This window comes from Hibiscus syriacus, unplaced genomic scaffold (assembly GCF_006381635.1).
Source record: "Hibiscus syriacus cultivar Baekdansim isolate YM2019G1 unplaced genomic scaffold, ASM638163v2 tig00110457_pilon, whole genome shotgun sequence".
Lineage (NCBI taxonomy): Eukaryota > Viridiplantae > Streptophyta > Magnoliopsida > Malvales > Malvaceae > Hibiscus > Hibiscus syriacus.
In genome coordinates, this window is record NW_024062744.1 from 1,191,906 (window position 1) to 1,209,083 (window position 17,178).

At 33.0% G+C, this 17,178-nt stretch overlaps 1 protein-coding gene across 1 annotated transcript; it reads right to left on the reverse strand.

The window, feature by feature from the left end:
- Positions 1–10,687: 10,687 nt before the first annotated feature.
- Positions 10,688–14,055, reverse strand: LOC120126246 (probable beta-D-xylosidase 7). The gene is made up of 6 exons (XM_039144480.1): positions 13,573–14,055; positions 13,202–13,501; positions 12,730–12,899; positions 12,547–12,644; positions 11,426–12,187; positions 10,688–11,331 (listed from the first exon to the last, which is right to left on the reverse strand). The coding sequence occupies exons 1-6, from the start codon at positions 14,038–14,040 to the stop codon at positions 10,748–10,750; spliced, it is 2,382 nt and encodes a 793-aa protein (XP_039000411.1). The 5' UTR covers positions 14,041–14,055; the 3' UTR covers positions 10,688–10,747.
- Between the last annotated feature and the right edge of the window lie 3,123 nt (positions 14,056–17,178).

The window sequence follows — 17,178 nt, forward strand, 5'->3', positions numbered from 1 at the left end:
AAAATAAACTTGAACAACTTGAATTGACTCGACTCGAATTTTTTTTAAATAAAATTTAAATTGTAAAATAATACACAACTCAAATAATTCGCATTTTTTTATTCAACTCAACTTCAACCAAGCCACCATTATCCTCTCTAAAATATGTAGAAGTATGTGCACCTGGTAGTGACTTTAGAAGGTGCAAGAAATTATCAAACTTTATAAACAACTACTAATTATTATTAATTTTTAGGGGACTTTTTGACATATTTTTATATTGTGGATGAAAATTGATTTTTTAAATGTAAGTACAAATTGATATTAAATTTAGTTATCTAACATAATGTTCTGTCAGTTAGCTTAACATTGAATATATAATACACCAATCAAAGTAAAATATTGACAAAAATTTATTAATACTTGATACTTTAATTAAGGACGTCTCCTGTTGAGTAAGACTTTGGAATATTGAGGAAAATGTTGACTTTAATTAAAGTTGGATAGACTTTTAATTATATGTAAAAACATGTTATGAGATTAAAAGTAAAAATCTTTTTAAGGTTTTAAAATTAATTTATTTTATATTTATTTAAATTTGAAGTGATTTTCTACACTTTTTTTTTCTTTTAAAGTGTGGTCTTAGACATTAGCGTAAATATTATCGTTTTTTTTCTTCTTTTCTTAATATTTTTTAATTTAAATCTAAATAATTATACTCCATTTTTCTTACATTTTCTTCAAGCGTTAGTTTTTTTTCCTGTTTTTATGGTACAATTGTTCTTTTACTTTTATGAAACAGTTTTGTCTATCATTATTATAGTTTGACGTTGCATATTGATTTCATCACGACACATATTCTGATTAGGAAAGTTCATATAATTAGATTCTCTTTTGCAGTAGTTTGTTGATACATTTAGAATCGATCGCAGAGCAATATGTCAAACTAATTCTCTCAATCTCCATACCCTCATTAATATTGCATCTAGATTCGAACAAAGACAAGAATATTAAAATTTAAGTGCCCAAATTATATCTCTTGTTTAATTTAGGTGTATAAAGTGTGTTTTTTAAAGTCAAGATAGATGCCTAACATTTTCTTAATTATTATTTTGAGTGTATGGCACATCACATATGTTAAAAAAATCTATCAAACGATCAAAACATGACCCTTTTCGTGTTTATATTTTTTTTAAAACTTAAATTATTAATTTTTTTAAAACCCCAATTTTTTAATGTCTCAAAATAATCCCAAATTCCTAAAATTCTTAATTTTAAACCTTAATTATCGTTGTCTTCATCGTCAAATAACCACCCACCAATCATTGCTCACTCACTTACCGACAACCATCGTTATCATTGTCAGGCCTGTATTTAAGCATGTGCAAGAGGGGAACTTGCCCAGGGACCCTCCTGCCTGGGGCTCAAAATTATTGTAACACCCATATTCGATTAAAGCGAAACCCGAAGGTTTTGGGCATTACACGAGACCACCAGAGTGATTAACCTAAAATTTTTCTTAAGACGTTTCATTTTGTAAAAATAATTCATCGTCCTAAAGCAATATAATAAAAGTAGTTTAGTTTACAAAACAGGAGAGCTCCCAAATAAATTATCAAAATACAGTAATCCAAGAGTTATGATTCAATTACAAAAAGGGTCTATTATAATACATGCTCAGTATAATAATCAAGACATACTCTGTTGTTGTTGTTGATATATGGAATCCGACAGTCTGGCAATAAGCTCCCGAGTTCTACACCTACTAACTTGCCAACAGAAACAATGTCGAATGCTGAGCTACGACCTTAGTGCCACATAAATGATTTCACTATACTACATGCATCCAACAACTATGATTGCTTAGCAAGTTAAGCCATGGTGCAACGAAATGCATTAAGCATAGATCATGGCAAAAAGAATATGTATCAATACATCAAATGAATCATAATAAGGGCTTGCCATTAAAATCATGGAAGTGCCTTTGCACTAATACTAAAGTGCCTTTTCACTAATATTAAAGTGCCTCAGCACTGGTACAAAAGTGCATTCGCACTGATACAAAAGTGGCGTAACACTGGAGAAGAGAATATGAATATCTCTACATACATATTCGAATAGTACATGTGATCGCTCAAGTAACCCGGGTGTCCTTGTCGTTTCCCGAGTGTCATAAAAAGACTAGTTTTATGCTACATAATTTAGTGTTGTTGTTTATAAGGGTTTCAGATAAACCCTCGATGCCCCCATAAACCCCTTCTTAAGCTTCGAAAGTTAGCCAAGGTTTTCTACCCAAAACAGTCTATCAGTACCGATACTAAGCCTGTCACTATCGATACTGGTCTTAGGGTATCGATATTGGCCTTAGTATCGATACCAATTTTAGCTTCGATGTTTCATTTTAATTCATAGTATCGATACCCTGACGGAGAGTATCAATACTCAATCTTTGGTATCGATACTCTCATGAGTATCAGTACCAAAATTAAATTCTGGAAACCTCAAAGTGTCCTCAGTCTGGATATTACTCCTTCAGTATCGACACCAGACCCCGAGTATCGATACTCCTTGAAGGGGTATCGATACTCACCCTCAAAATTGCCTTATTTTCATCCTATACAAAGAATATTATCACTATTGTTCTTACTTACAGTACCGATACAGACAGTCATGGGTGCTCCTTTTAAGCACGAAAATGGGTTCCCAATGTAATACCCCCAACCCGTATCTGATCCGGACCCGAGTCCGAGGTGTCACATTGACTTTTCAAAAAATTTACTTTTACAAAATAATGAAAAATTCCCACTTTTATTAAATAAAATTGCATAATTCATGCAATTTATATCAAAGAGTTTATAAAACTTATCAGAGCTTATACAATTGTAATCGTTTAACTACATGCCAACTACATTCTATATAACAATATATATATATATATATATATATATATATATATATATATATATATATATTCGAATATGTTTTTGATCTGATCTATAGAAATGAGAAGTTGACCTGGATCGCCTATCTTTACTCCCTTTTCTAATGTCGGAACCTACGTGTGAAATATACACACGCTAAGTCGTTGACTTAGCGAGGCATAAAACACGTATAATATGAACCCTATATACTCAATAATGCATGAACATTTCACAATTCATATAATAATATAATACAAACATCATATACAAGTTCATATAACCAATTATATACATGCACACATATCATCATTATTCTAGTCACATTATTGTAATTATCACTATCATTAATCCATTTAGAACATATAATTTGATCTTAACCTTTGAAGCACTTCATACTATACCTTTCACAAACAAATCATATAACATCATACAATATTTATTTATATTATTTCTTTGTTTATCCCATACACTTTTGAGAACTAAAGATATATGAGTTCATTGAGGTTGTGCACATATGTTGTCACCACAGCTTGTATAATTCCCACTAGGGGCGCGTAGGATTTGTCCTGAATGACCACTATGTCCCGAATGACCACATATAATACATATGTTCCGAAGGACCACTCCTTAAGAACCATATACGTATTCCAATAGACCAAATAAGTGTACCGAAGTACTGCATATATGTTCAAAAGGATTACATATATATCGCGAAGGACCGCGTAAAACCCTCAACTTTTGGCATGCCAACTATACTCCTAGCTCTCATAACACATAACATGGGCATTATCTTTCATATTTATCACATATTCCCATAGTCACGTAGTTCAGTTACACGCATATAATTCACATGTCACATATATCACATAGTTCATATCATTTCATTTATAATCACATATCTCATGTAACATTCTCATATCACATTATCACTTTCACATACCTTTTCTCATATAACATTCTCATATTATTACATAGGTACATAATCTTATATCATATAGCTTAGGTTTTATGCACTTACAATCACATAAATCCCATAACATATAAAACATGCAAGGCATGTTCACACAATACAATTATATATGCAAAATGTCAGAAACAGACTTATTGCAAGTCTAATTTCCCATCAAATCATAATTGCACTCACCTGACCTCACTAATCTATATTGATCTCTTACTTCTTCCTTGCTCGGTCTTATTTGGTTGACTCATTAGATACTTGCTTTCGATCGATATCTACACGAATACACAATCCAATAATTATCAGATTTTGAACTACTCGAAAAGATTCTTACCAATGCAAACTAAATAAAATACAAATTTTGCTTTCCAGCTTAAGTAGTATCGGTACCACCAGCCCAGTACCGACACTTCTATGATAGGGTACTAATACTCTACCCCGGTATCGATACCAAAATTAGATTCGATGTTGCCTGGTATCGATACCCTCCACATTGGTATCGATACTCTCAGTATCGATACTATCACTTCAATACCGATACTTCATGAAGATTTCTTACTCTTTTTTCCTTATGGTATCGATATTGTTCATGTAGTATTGATACCCCATGCATAAATTTCTCATAAATTGCTTGGTAGTATCGGTACTTACTCAACCAGTACCGATACTACCAACCCAAAATTCATTTCTTTAAACCCGAAAATTTACCAAAGTTTACTTAAACCTCTCATTTTGAACTCTTTTTATACCATTAACTTTAACTATACTTATTCATATAATCTTATATCCTTATAACACACCATTATCTTCAATGTCTCATTATAATTCTTGAAACTAAAAAATCTTACCAAAATTTCACCATGTTCTTAATTCATTTCTATTACTTCTAACTTCTTAATTCTTCTTATGACAAGTCAAATTTATCAACAAAACTTTAAAAACATCTTCATACCAACAATTCTTTTTTACACCCTAATTACAATTCTCTTTCTAATTCTCTTTTCTTGTTTTGATCTTATATAAGCTTTCCTTAAGCTTATATAACACCCAAAGAACAAAAACCAACTTAGAAATTCTAGAAATAAACATTTATAATTCAACTCACCTTGTAACACCCCAACCCGTACCCGACCTGGATATGAGTCCGAGATGTCACATTGACAATTTCAAAATCTTTATTCTTGTAAAATAACTGAACATTTGAATTTATATTAAGAAAATACAATCATGTATTATTCAATTATATTTGGTATAAAATTTTGAGATAAAAACGTGTTTATGAACGGTGAAATACGATATGAACAGTAATACAGTAACCTGCTACAGTGATTTTCGTAAATTGTACATAACACTCGTAAAAATTTAACAGTTCATTTCTTTGCATTTGTACTTATATAAATATGTTTAAAATATTACAAAACTCGATCAGAGCATAAATACCTAATTTACCTACTTTATTTACATGCCAACCTATTTATCACATAATAATACATACTGTGTAATTTACTTCTGATCTGGTCTTTGAGCAGAGATATGTTGTTACTTTGAACTTAGCTTTGATCCTTCTGCTTCTCAGTACCTACGTGTAACACTTACACGCTAAGTCATAGACTTAGTGAAGCAAAAACATAATAATAATGCATTTCTCATAAATATAAACATTCAATCTATGAATTCAATCGAGCCGCATATAATTCAGTATACATGATAACATGAGATAATACAAGTACTTTTAGTACCTTTTTATCGTATAAATACATATATCGAACATTTCTCTACATACCATGGAACACATATACTACTTCACAACAAAACATACATAGTAGCAAATCAATTTATTTATTTACTCTCTGTAAGGACCATGTATTAGCCCATGTATACTTTTGAGAACTTAAGGTATATGAGTACATTGAGGTTGTGCACCACTATGCTGTCACAACAGCTCGTATAAATGTCCCGAAGGACCAGTCCATAGATTCCGAAGAACCTAGGTAATCAGTCCATATGTCCCGAAGAACATAGGTAAACAGTCCATATGTCCCGAAGAACATAGGTAAACAGTCCATATGTCCCGAAGAACATAGGTAACCCTCGACCCTTGGCATGCCAACTATACCCCTAGCTCTCATATCACATAACATGGGCATTATCATTTATGACCGTTCACATTACTTATTCATATTATTTCTCTTATAAACACATATCTTTTCTTTTCAGTCACGTATTACATGTACGTGTAATCCTTGATCTCATAATCACATGTTCATTCTCTTCTATCACATACCAAATATATGTGTAAGCACATATCTAATATCATATGTTGCATTTTCATGTAAGCATGTAAATCATGTAACATATAAACATACATACATTTCTATGTACTAATGCACACAAAGTAATCACATAACATTATATAAGTTACTTCTTACCATAGTAACTCTATCATTGACTCATCGCAAGCCAATGTTTGATCAATCACATAAGTACAATTTAAATTGCACTCACCTTAGCCTTGCTTTGATTCGATTATAATCATTTGATTATTCCGGAACTTGTTTAGGCTCAATATCTACATAAATATATCATTTCAAAACAACTATCAGAAGCCTAAACTTTAAACTTGATGATAATAACTTAAACCGGTTTAATGAATCAAATTCTATATTTTCATTTAGGGGGGAATCGATACCCCCCCAAGGGGAATCGATACCCCCTGAACATACTGGAATTTTTCGTTCAAGAGGGGGAATCGATTCCCATTCATAGGGTATCGGTTCCCTCTACCCAGAAATTGTATTCTAAACTCGAAAATCATCAATTTTCAACTCAAACCTTCATATTTTACTTCCTTTAATACTCCTAACTTTAATACACATACTTAAACTTATTTCTATTCCATAATCACTTCTTTAACTTCAAATCTAGTCATTCCTATGTAATTGCAAAAAATTATACTAGTTTTGCAACATGTTCAAATTCCTATTCTAACACTTCCTATCCCTTAATTAACTTGATGACAAGTCAAATTCAACTTTCAATTCTCAATATAAACTTTATTTCGATATTTCATTCAAAAACTCCAAATCTTTAAATCCTCATAAACTCTTCATTTTGTTGTTTTAAAGCAAATTAATCCTTCCTTAATCTTACTTAGCATCTAATAATCAAAACTAAACTTAAATTTCAGCACATAATCAGCTCAAGAGAAAACTCACCTTTGCTTGGCTTCACACGTGGATAAGAGAAAATGAAGAAGAAAAGAGAGAAGAGATTTTTTCTGGAAAATCTCCTATCCTTATCCATATATATATATATATCATTTAATTATAATTTTCAAGTCTAATGACCATTTTGCCCTTTAATTCTTTGGATAATTACTATAAACTTTTAGGAAATATTTCTGAACAAATCATTAAACTATTAAACTATTATACTTTAATCACCATATTCTGAAATTTTACAATTTTGGTCACTAACCCGTATTTTGGGATGTTACACACCTTTACCATGAAGCTAGCGGGAAGAAGAAGGCAAAAGGAAATGGTTCCAGATAATTCTCCCAAATCCTACGTGTTTATCCTTTAATAAAGGAGAGAAAATATCCTTAAACTTAAAAGACCATAATAATCTTTATTCTTTCCATCCTTGCTATTTAATCCACTACCAAAAATATTCCTATCTAAGTCCCTGTACTTTTTAATCTTTCAAAATCAGACCTTAAAGTTTCAAAACTTGCATTTTAGTCACTAACCCTGATTTTGGAATATTTACACCCTCTCATAAGCCCCCTTAAGGCTATAAAATGTTTTTTTAAGTTTTATGGGGTTATTTAGCACCACAATGAGACATTTTAACATAACAAAAACACCAATCAAGCAAGCTACCATTAACACCCACTTTGCACTCAATGAACACAACAAGTAAACAAACATAGATTCATGGCTTACATATGGTAGAGGGGAGTTACTTATGTGTTACCTTAGCTCTAGTTGATGGAAAAAAGCTCCAAGAGTCACCTAATCACCAATTTTTCCTTGCTCTTAGCTTTTGAGCACTTACTACATTCTTTCACTAACCAAAGCAAACAAAGGATTAAAAATATCACTTTAAGCCTCTAAATGTTTAGAAACACATTTATAGACACTTAAGAACAACTCAGAATCATTTCGAAGCCCTAGAACTAAATCCTCTCAAAAAACTTAAAATTTGTTACCATAAACAAAACTTAAGATTTTGGGCTAAATTAAAGCTCTGAGGGTGTAGATTTCCTTTCCTACCTTTAGAAATGTTGAAAAGCCTTGCTTCACCAAAAAGCTCTCACCTTTAACAAATTTGAGGATGAAGAAGAGACAAGCGAAGAAAGGAAGAAGATGACAAAGGTGCAGAAAAAGAGAAGAGATTTGTTTCAGACTTTTACCCGTTTACATCATCCCTCCTTAATGGTTATTCAACTTTATTTTCAAACAAGGGGTTAATTACACCCTTGGTCCCTTTTCTTTGATGCCCAAAATAAAGATGCCATGTTTAACACTTAATGGGCTTCCCACAAGCCCAATTCCTTCATCCCTGGTAAAAAAATTTAAATTGAGCTTATTTAGCATTCCAAACCCAACATCTAATACCCGAAATTACTAATCAGGTTTTCGAGGTGTTACAATTATAGAGCTCGTATATAATTTTTAAAAATAAATTATTTATTTAGTCACTCGCTTATTATTTTATTTTTGTTTTGGTTATTCTATTATTTTTTTAAAAAAAATTTACTTAACGTTACTTTTTAATTTTTTTTGTTACCCATCATTAAAAACTCGACAACAATTTTTATTTGATATTTTTAAATTATTTTTTACTTTCCATTTAATTATAATTTTATTAATTTTTAAGGTGGATAAAGTTAAAATCAAACCTACCCTCTTAAAGTAGGGTCATGCTTATTTTGTGTGAGCAATTGGGTGTTTAATAATTTTTTTTTTATGTTTTCTATTTAAAATTTGATGTATTTATTAGATAATTTATTAATCGTAATAAAAAAATAATTTACAAACAAAATTTTTATTTTTTCTTACTCTTACTATTTAATTTTTTTCAATACTTATTATTGGAAGTTTAATTTTCATATTCACCTCGGTCCATTATTTTTTTTAAAGAAAAAAAGGGCCTCATTAAAAAACTCTTCTACCAACACAAGGTTAGGGTCCTAAGGGGAAAAAGTACCCACAAAATATTCATTAATACGACAACAAATCGTTCTTTTCATTAGATGCGAGAAACTCAAGGTAATCTCGCCCAAAGAAAAAGGATGTATTTGAAGCAAGTGCTGTCGTAGCTAACTTATGAGCAACTCGATTCACATCTCTTTGTACATAAGAGACAATACAACTTATAAATTGATTACATTTCGCACCTCAAACCATTAAAATCTCAGAAACGAGCCTGATCATCGTCCAGATCCCCTAAATAGTTTAATTTAATTTCCTTCATGTTAAAAGTTTCATGTTTGTGACAGATTTGATATAGTATTGAACTCACTCTCTGAATATTCACTTCCCAACGACCAAGTAATTATAGGTTGATCTGTCATCTTTCCGGCAAGCATTCTAATTAACTCTAAAAAAGTTTCTCTTCCTTGAGAGGCTTTTCTAAGACCAACCCTTATGATCTATCGCGAACTATCCCACCAAATGCTACGGAATACATTTTTCATGCTCTTAAACCTAGGTAAGCTGTAAGCATCCACTGTTGAATCTGCAAGGAATTTTCTGCTTGCTTATCTTTGCACTTTCTATTGTTACCTTATTGTATGTATGCATGTGCCTCCTGCTTTTGCTATTATTTAACTGCGTTCCGCTAAAGGTTACCGGTAATAATTTGGTTTCCCCCTTTTTTGGGCAGCATTATAAGCTTTGGACAAATTTGATATCTTTTAGAATGTATCTTTGGAGAATTACTGCATTTTGGGCAAATCGAATATCATATAATACAACTTATTAGCATGGCTGCAGGCATGAAATTCATGTTGATGAAGTAAGGTGCCTACATTAAAAACTTTGGGCAGTAAAGCAAATTTGCATCTTTGTTTTCGGTCTCTCATGGAAAGTGAGGGATGATCCCGGTTTTATCGTCGCAACCTTTCAAACGAACGATCGTACGGTAAGCGCACCTATTGCTCTATCGCTAGGGAATCTCATATATTAATAGCCCATACTTCTGCTCTGGTTCTGTTTGCATTCTTTATTATTGTATCAAATACACTGGAATCTAAAGGTTTAAGTTGATGTTTCTGTGTTGTGCATTATTCACACCAGTGCCACATTTTTACTGAGAAAATGGAACTAACATGTGATCTGACTGCATAATCTTATCATATTTCAGGAGATGCTTTAAACAAAATCTCTGTTAAGAAGGAAAAATAAAAATTTGATACTAATTCGAGTCGAGTTCCCATTAGTTTCATAATTTTGTTATCTGCATAGTTGATTGTTATATCTGTCAAGGTGCAAAATAAGTGTGGAATGAAACGTTCAACTTATTTTGACAAAAAAAAATCAGACATATAAAATTAAAAGTATAGTTTAGACCTTATTTTAGAATTAATATCAATGAAAGCATCCTAGGACATTATTTGCTTGGAATATCACACCTTTCTACAACTTGGAAGTTCAAATTGAGCTTAAACTTCAATATTGGCTTTTTCTGAGGGCCAATCAAAAAATGTTTTACATGCATATTATTGGCATTTGGCCATATATTCCATTCAACCGACAACTGGAAAGTAGATAAGATAACGAGCAAAGTTTCGTAGGATACTCGTATTTTATTCACTTGATTAATTATTATTATTGGAACTTATGGTCAACAATTTGGGATTTATCAATAATATCCGCATGTATCAGACAATTACAGTAATTGGGTGCTCATCATCCCCTACAACCAAGAAATGCCTCCCTTCTTCCATTACCATCAAACCATATCCATTAGCCCTACTTAAATGCTCACAGGGTCTTACCTCAAACTCAATGCCACCCATTTCCCCTGCACTTAGAATCACACTCTTGAATCCTATCAATTTCTTCTTTGGACTTCCATCTCCACGGTTTCCTTGCCTCGCAAACAACAGTACTGGATGTTTACCGGCCATCTCCCCGTGATTTTCGACTCGAATTCTAATGGTAAACTTCTTTTGATCGCAGACTTCATCGCCTAGATCCGACACGAGATTGTATCTTATGGAATTCGAGGTCCTGGTTGTACGTAAACTCGAAGAATGATTCAAGTAGAGATTCTTTCGGGACACGTGTGTGAATGCATAAGAATACTTTGAGTAACTTAGGCCATAACCGAATTCAAAGACCGTCTCCCCTTCATAGAATCTATAAGTTCGACCCGGATAATCTGATTCGGGCCTCATCCTCATGTCTGTCATTGGTACTTTGGTATAATCTTGTGGATACCAAGTTACAGGTAATCTCCCTCCTACATAGAAGCATGCAGTAATAGGCAATATAATTTGTTCTGTTTAGATTGAATTAAGTATTTTCTTTTCTAAGCAATGTCAATGGCTTGTTACCAGGATTGTGATCACCAAAGATTATCTCTGCAAGTGCAGTGCCTCCTCCTTGTCCTGGATAACCTGCCCACAAAATGCTTCCGATTCTCGGATCATCCTTTGCGAAAGATACGTCGATTGGACCTCCAGAAAGAAGCACCAAAACAACTGGTCTCTTTGCTGATTTTGCAACAGTGGTGATGAGTTCCTGTTGCCTCCCGGGAAGCAACAAATCGACGCGATCAAGCCCCTCCCTTTCTTGAGTTTTGTCTAATCCCATTATCAATACTACGAAATCTGCCTGTTTTGCTATGTCTACTGCTTTGTCAATCGCACCAGCCGAACAAGAAACAGTATCACAACCGGGGTGGTACACGGTGTTCTTAACATAGCCCTGTAAGGCTTGCAAAGGAGTAAAAGACGTGCATGGTGGACCTGCATAGTTTCCGAGAAGTGTTTGCGCGGAATTGGCATTAGGGCCTATTACCGCTAGCGACATGGCTGCTTTCGGAAGTGGAAGGAGTTTTGCATCATTCTTTAAAAGGACGATGCCGTTACGAGCAGCTTCCAGTGCTAGAATCTGGTGCTCAGGGGAGCAAATTTGATCAGTCCCGATGTTACCGAAAGGATTGTTCACTGGATTTCCATTGAAAAGGCCTAATCTAATTCTGATAGAAAAGAGATTATGAAGAGCTCGGTCTACCAAGGATTCAGGCAATTTTTTCTGTAGAATAGCTGATTTCGTGTATTTCTGCAGGAAGGATCCGCAGTTGACATCCATGCCTGTAAATTATCAAAATTTCATCAATTTCTTTCAAAGATGAATTATCAATGTTTCAACAAATTCTTTCAAACCCTATGCCTACATGTTTTCCATGGAAGTATTTCCAGCTAGACCTATTGATGCAGGAAATTTCAAACAACAAGTGCAACATATATTAGTCGAACTTGGGTGTAAATTTTTTCATGTATGTGGAGGATCTTTGAATGATCATATACTCTACCCATATCTGAACATACATAACTGGTCGATATGATTTTCTTCGATAAAAGCGAAGACTTTCGAGAAACAGAGAATGAATGTAGAAAGTACAGACACATGTTGCATAGGACAACATTAGAAAGGGTGAGGTCCAGCATACCAGCTCTAAGAACATCGACAACAGCATCTTCGGGTGCTTTGGTGTATCGTTGATTGTTATACATTACATCGACAGCATCACAGTCCGATGAGATGTACCTGTGAATAGATGCCATCACAAACTAATCATAATTTTCTGTTCTCCAGCATAATAAATTGACAAATGACAGGAAACGAATATTACCCTTTGAAATCCCATTCACCTCTAGCTGTCTTTGATAAGAGGTCTTCATCTGCACAGTTTGGGACCCCATTCACTCTATTGTACGCACACATTATGCCGCTTGCTCGCCCATCCTTCACGCACCTCTTGAACGGTGGTTGGTATGTGTCGGCTAAGTCTTGCACAGTGACCTACACAATTTAAAATTATCCAAACTAGATATTACCCCACAAGCAAAAGGTACAAGTGCTGTTCTGCTTGAGAGAATATGTGAAAATTTGAGCTTCTTAAAGTAGCTTTTACTAAAGTTGAGCAACAACCGCATTTTCCTCCCCTACAACAACTTGCATGATTCATCACTTTTTGACAGTTTGTTCTCAAAAGGTAGGCTATACGTTATTCTGATTCTTTGTCAAGCAAATATGATAATCAAATTGCAGAAAATTTGAAACATACCCCAAAATGCAGAAAATTTAGATTCTGCAACACTTACACGAGCATCGAAGACGAACCGATTTACGCCCTTCCAATTATCCAAATCATAAGCTGTAAAATGCTTACAACAAGCTGAAGCTTGAAGGTGTCCAACAAGCTTCCCTCCCTGGAAAGTATCCCCTTGAAATCCTCTGACATATGACACAGCATATTTCCCTGTAACATGTGGATCCTCCCCTGGTGTTTCTTGCCCTCTCCCCCATCTTGGGTCCCTAAATATGTTAATATTTGGGGCCCAAAATGTCATCCCATTCGCTTCTCCTGCGTTGTATATTGCCCTTGCTTCTCTTCCAATAGCCTTCATTCACATCATCAAAACGATCAGCCTTGATAAAAGGAAGCTGAATTATGAAACAAAAGGAGACTTACTTGGCCAATGCGATACCATTGATAAGCATCGAAAGAAGCGGCGGTGAGGATGACTTGAGGGAAGATAGTGGCAGCTTTAATAGTACCACCAAACTTGATGCCGGGGCCGACATTGGAAACACCATGTAACGCCTCCGACCACCACTCGTAGGCGGGGATACCGAGCCGAGGAATCGCGGGAGCAGTGTTAACGAGTTGAGGGATCTTCTCATCTAATGTCAGCCTGGAAACAAGGTCCCTAGCCCTCTGGGTAATGGGGAGTGTAGTTTGGCAGAAAGGGTAGGTTTTTGTTGATGGGTCTAGTGAATCACATGAAAATGGAGGCTGAGTTGAAGCAACGTAGATGAAAAGTAAAGCAAAACTTGTGAAGGAAACGAAACACAGGTGTTGAAAGTTCATTTTGAGTAAGTGAAGTTGAAGCCCAAACCAAGTGCAGTGAGAACAGAGAACTGGAGAAGGTTGGTTCATGTTCAAACTTTATCAGAATTTAATGTCCTGATTGCCCTTCCATTGCACATCTCTAGATGGGGTTTTTGGGTACTAACGACACATTTGCATTTGTCCTATCTATTTTTCTCTTTAGTGTCGGTCAGCAGGGAGGGTTACCATGGTTGGCAAGGGATCGACATTTATTTTCGTCCTAGTGTAACGGTTGTGTATAGCTTTCGGTAAATGCATATGTTTGCGCTAAAGGTTGAAGTTGGGTAAAATAATGGCATAATGATAAAAAGTACACATTCCATTTTATTGAATAGTCATTTTAATTTCTATTCTTTATTTTTTTTAGAACATTTTAACCCTTCAACGTTTTATTTTAGAATAAAAAAACTCTTTGTGGATAGAATGGTTAGTTAACAAACGGTTAACACTTTAAAATATGATTTTTTTTCTTGAAATGAAACATTGAGGGCCAAAATGATAAAAAAAATGAATAAAGGCTAAAGTGACTACTTAGTCAAATATTGGAGGTATTTTTGTCCTAAAATATAAAATCAGGGGGTCAAAATGCTAAAGAAGAATATGAATGAAAATGACTATTTATTTAAATCTTAAGACTAGTTTTTTGATATTATGCCTAAAATAAAATATTATCTTATATAAGCGGATTTAATTATATTATGCATCTTTAAATTACATTATAACCTAATAATATTTATTTAAATAATTAAGTAACATGATGATAATTAAATGATATGAATAATGTAATTTACCCTAAAAGTTTTCATCTCATAAAGAACAATGCATAATTGGTTAGGGAGTCAGTTGTCAATGGGACAATAGAAAGGAACATTGACATTTAATATAAAGTGATTACAAAAAGTAACCACCTTTATAGACTTTACATAGTTTTCTGGCTAAAAATGATTCTTTTATAAATACTTTTACGTTTCAAACGGAATTTTAGATTAAAAGCACTTCCACAAAATATTCCCAAACGACTCCTAAAATCGCCGACTAAAAATTTGATTCTAATATTAAATAAAAAAAATATTATTTAATTAACTATATAATTAAAATTTTTAAAGTTTAAATTTCAAAAAAAAAAACATATTTTGTAATTTTAATCACTTTTTGATCATATTATTTGATTTGATTTTTTATTCTGTAAAGTTCAGTTTTATCAAATATATCGAATTAGATTGATTATCTATTCTTAATTAAACTTACTCAACCGAATGATTTAATGTTTGGGTTGATAATTTACTCTTCCATTTAAGAACAAAGAAAAAAGATTATTGAGGAGTAGAAAAAGAAGAAAGATATCTTTGATGGCATATGTTATCAAAAGAATTTTGTCGTTAATTGAATGTCATTTCTCCTTTTGTTTTGATAATAAGGAATCCCATATAATATAAGTTTGTTTTATTAGAAATTGAGTATGCATACTGTTCATGTTTCTTAGATCCTCGGTTTAGATTCACTGAGAGCAGTTCTCTTCTTTTCCCTATAGTTTTTCCTTACTCTCCCTTCTAAATAGGGTTATGATTAGACTTAAATTTTTTCAAAAAAAAATCTAATTAGAAATTAAGTTAAATTTTATTGTAATTATGTTAGTCGAAGATTAATTAATGATCGGGTTTATTTAGCTAAGAAATTTTATGGAATAAGGATTCTTAATGATCAAGTATTTGATTCTATACATATAAAGTATATTTTAACATTAGAATTATGAGAGAGAAACTTTTGTAGTTTCTGTAACTTTTGAGATTTATGTATATACGAGTTCTATAGGATATTGAGAGAGTGATTTGATATCCTTTGGATTTTGATATAGATATTGAAGTTTAGGATATATGTGATACAATGTATTCGTACTCTTCGTGATCTCTATGCTTATAGTATAGTATTATTCTTTTCACCTTTGGAGATAGTCGATATTGAACCACTTTAAATATCACATCTAGTATGTGTTTTCTACGTGTTTTAGAAGTGAAAGGAGCCTAAAGGAGTACATTAGGCATGTCCAGGGGGCATACGGTGTCCCCATTGAGCAGAGGAATGAGAGTATCGGGCATTGAGGTATACAATGATAGCTGACCAGAAGTATATTAATCTTGGAGATACAAGCAGCTTCCATGTTCGCTTCACAAATTTCTCGCTGTAAGGAATTAGGTCTTTTCTACGTTGATATTACTTTATTTATTTATTTTTGTTTAAAAATTCCTAACAGATTATTTCATTAATCATAACAGCCCAATTGAATAAAAAAATATTTTACAGATCAGTAAGGACCCAACAAGTCTGACACACTAATAGAGTAACAACCCAATCCTTTTTAATAAAGCCCATAGCAGTTGGAGGCAAATACATTTATGGACGTAGGGGAGTCGGCAATCAGATTTTACATGAAACGTTAAGTTTTCCCTTTTTTTTTCTCTTATTAATATGAAATAATTACAACATATTATATGTTTAGATTTTTTTTATTTTTTAATTATTAATAATGTAAATATCTTACGGATACAACTGTTGATGTTCAGGTCTTATATGCTTTTGATTCGTTTAGGGGAAATATATTTACATTGCTCAGAAGGGATTTTAGAGGTTGTTTACTTGTGGCTAGGGTGTACAAAAATACCCGATCCAGTTAACTCGACCCGCCGACCATAACCTAAAAAAATCGGGTGATTTTCTAAAAAAATTACCCGGCCGGGTCGGTTACCCGACCCAATATTTCCCAGTTTTGGCCCGGCTCACAAAATTGAATTTTTTTCGGTTACCCGATTAGGAATTTTTTATGGTAAACTACTTATTTGGTCACTTATATATTATCTAGTTTATGTTTTGGTCACTCGATTATTATTTAGAGTAAACTACATATTTAGTCACATATATATTATCTAATTTATGTTTTGGCGACTCGATTATTATTTAGGGTAAACTACCTATTTGATCACTTATATATTATCTAATATAATTCATATATATTTTTATTTAGGGTAAGCTACCTATTTGGTAACTTATATATTATCTAATTTATGTTTTGGTCACTTTATTATTATTTTTTTCAAAATTATACCTACCGTTACATTTTGATTTTGTTTTGGTCACTCGTTTTTAAAAATGAACAATGATGCTAAAATGACATTTTTAATTATGTTTGGA

Coding starts and splice junctions, on each gene's coding strand:
- LOC120126246 (XM_039144480.1), bottom strand. CDS start 14,040: ATGAACCAACCTTCTCCAGTTCTCTGTTCTCACTGCACTTGGTTTGGG. Junction 12,645..12,729: donor GGTGAATGGGATTTCAAAGG/GTAATATTCGTT, acceptor ATCTATTCACAG/GTACATCTCATCGGACTGTG. Junction 11,332..11,425: donor CTTTGGTGATCACAATCCTG/GTAACAAGCCAT, acceptor GCTTCTATGTAG/GAGGGAGATTACCTGTAACT.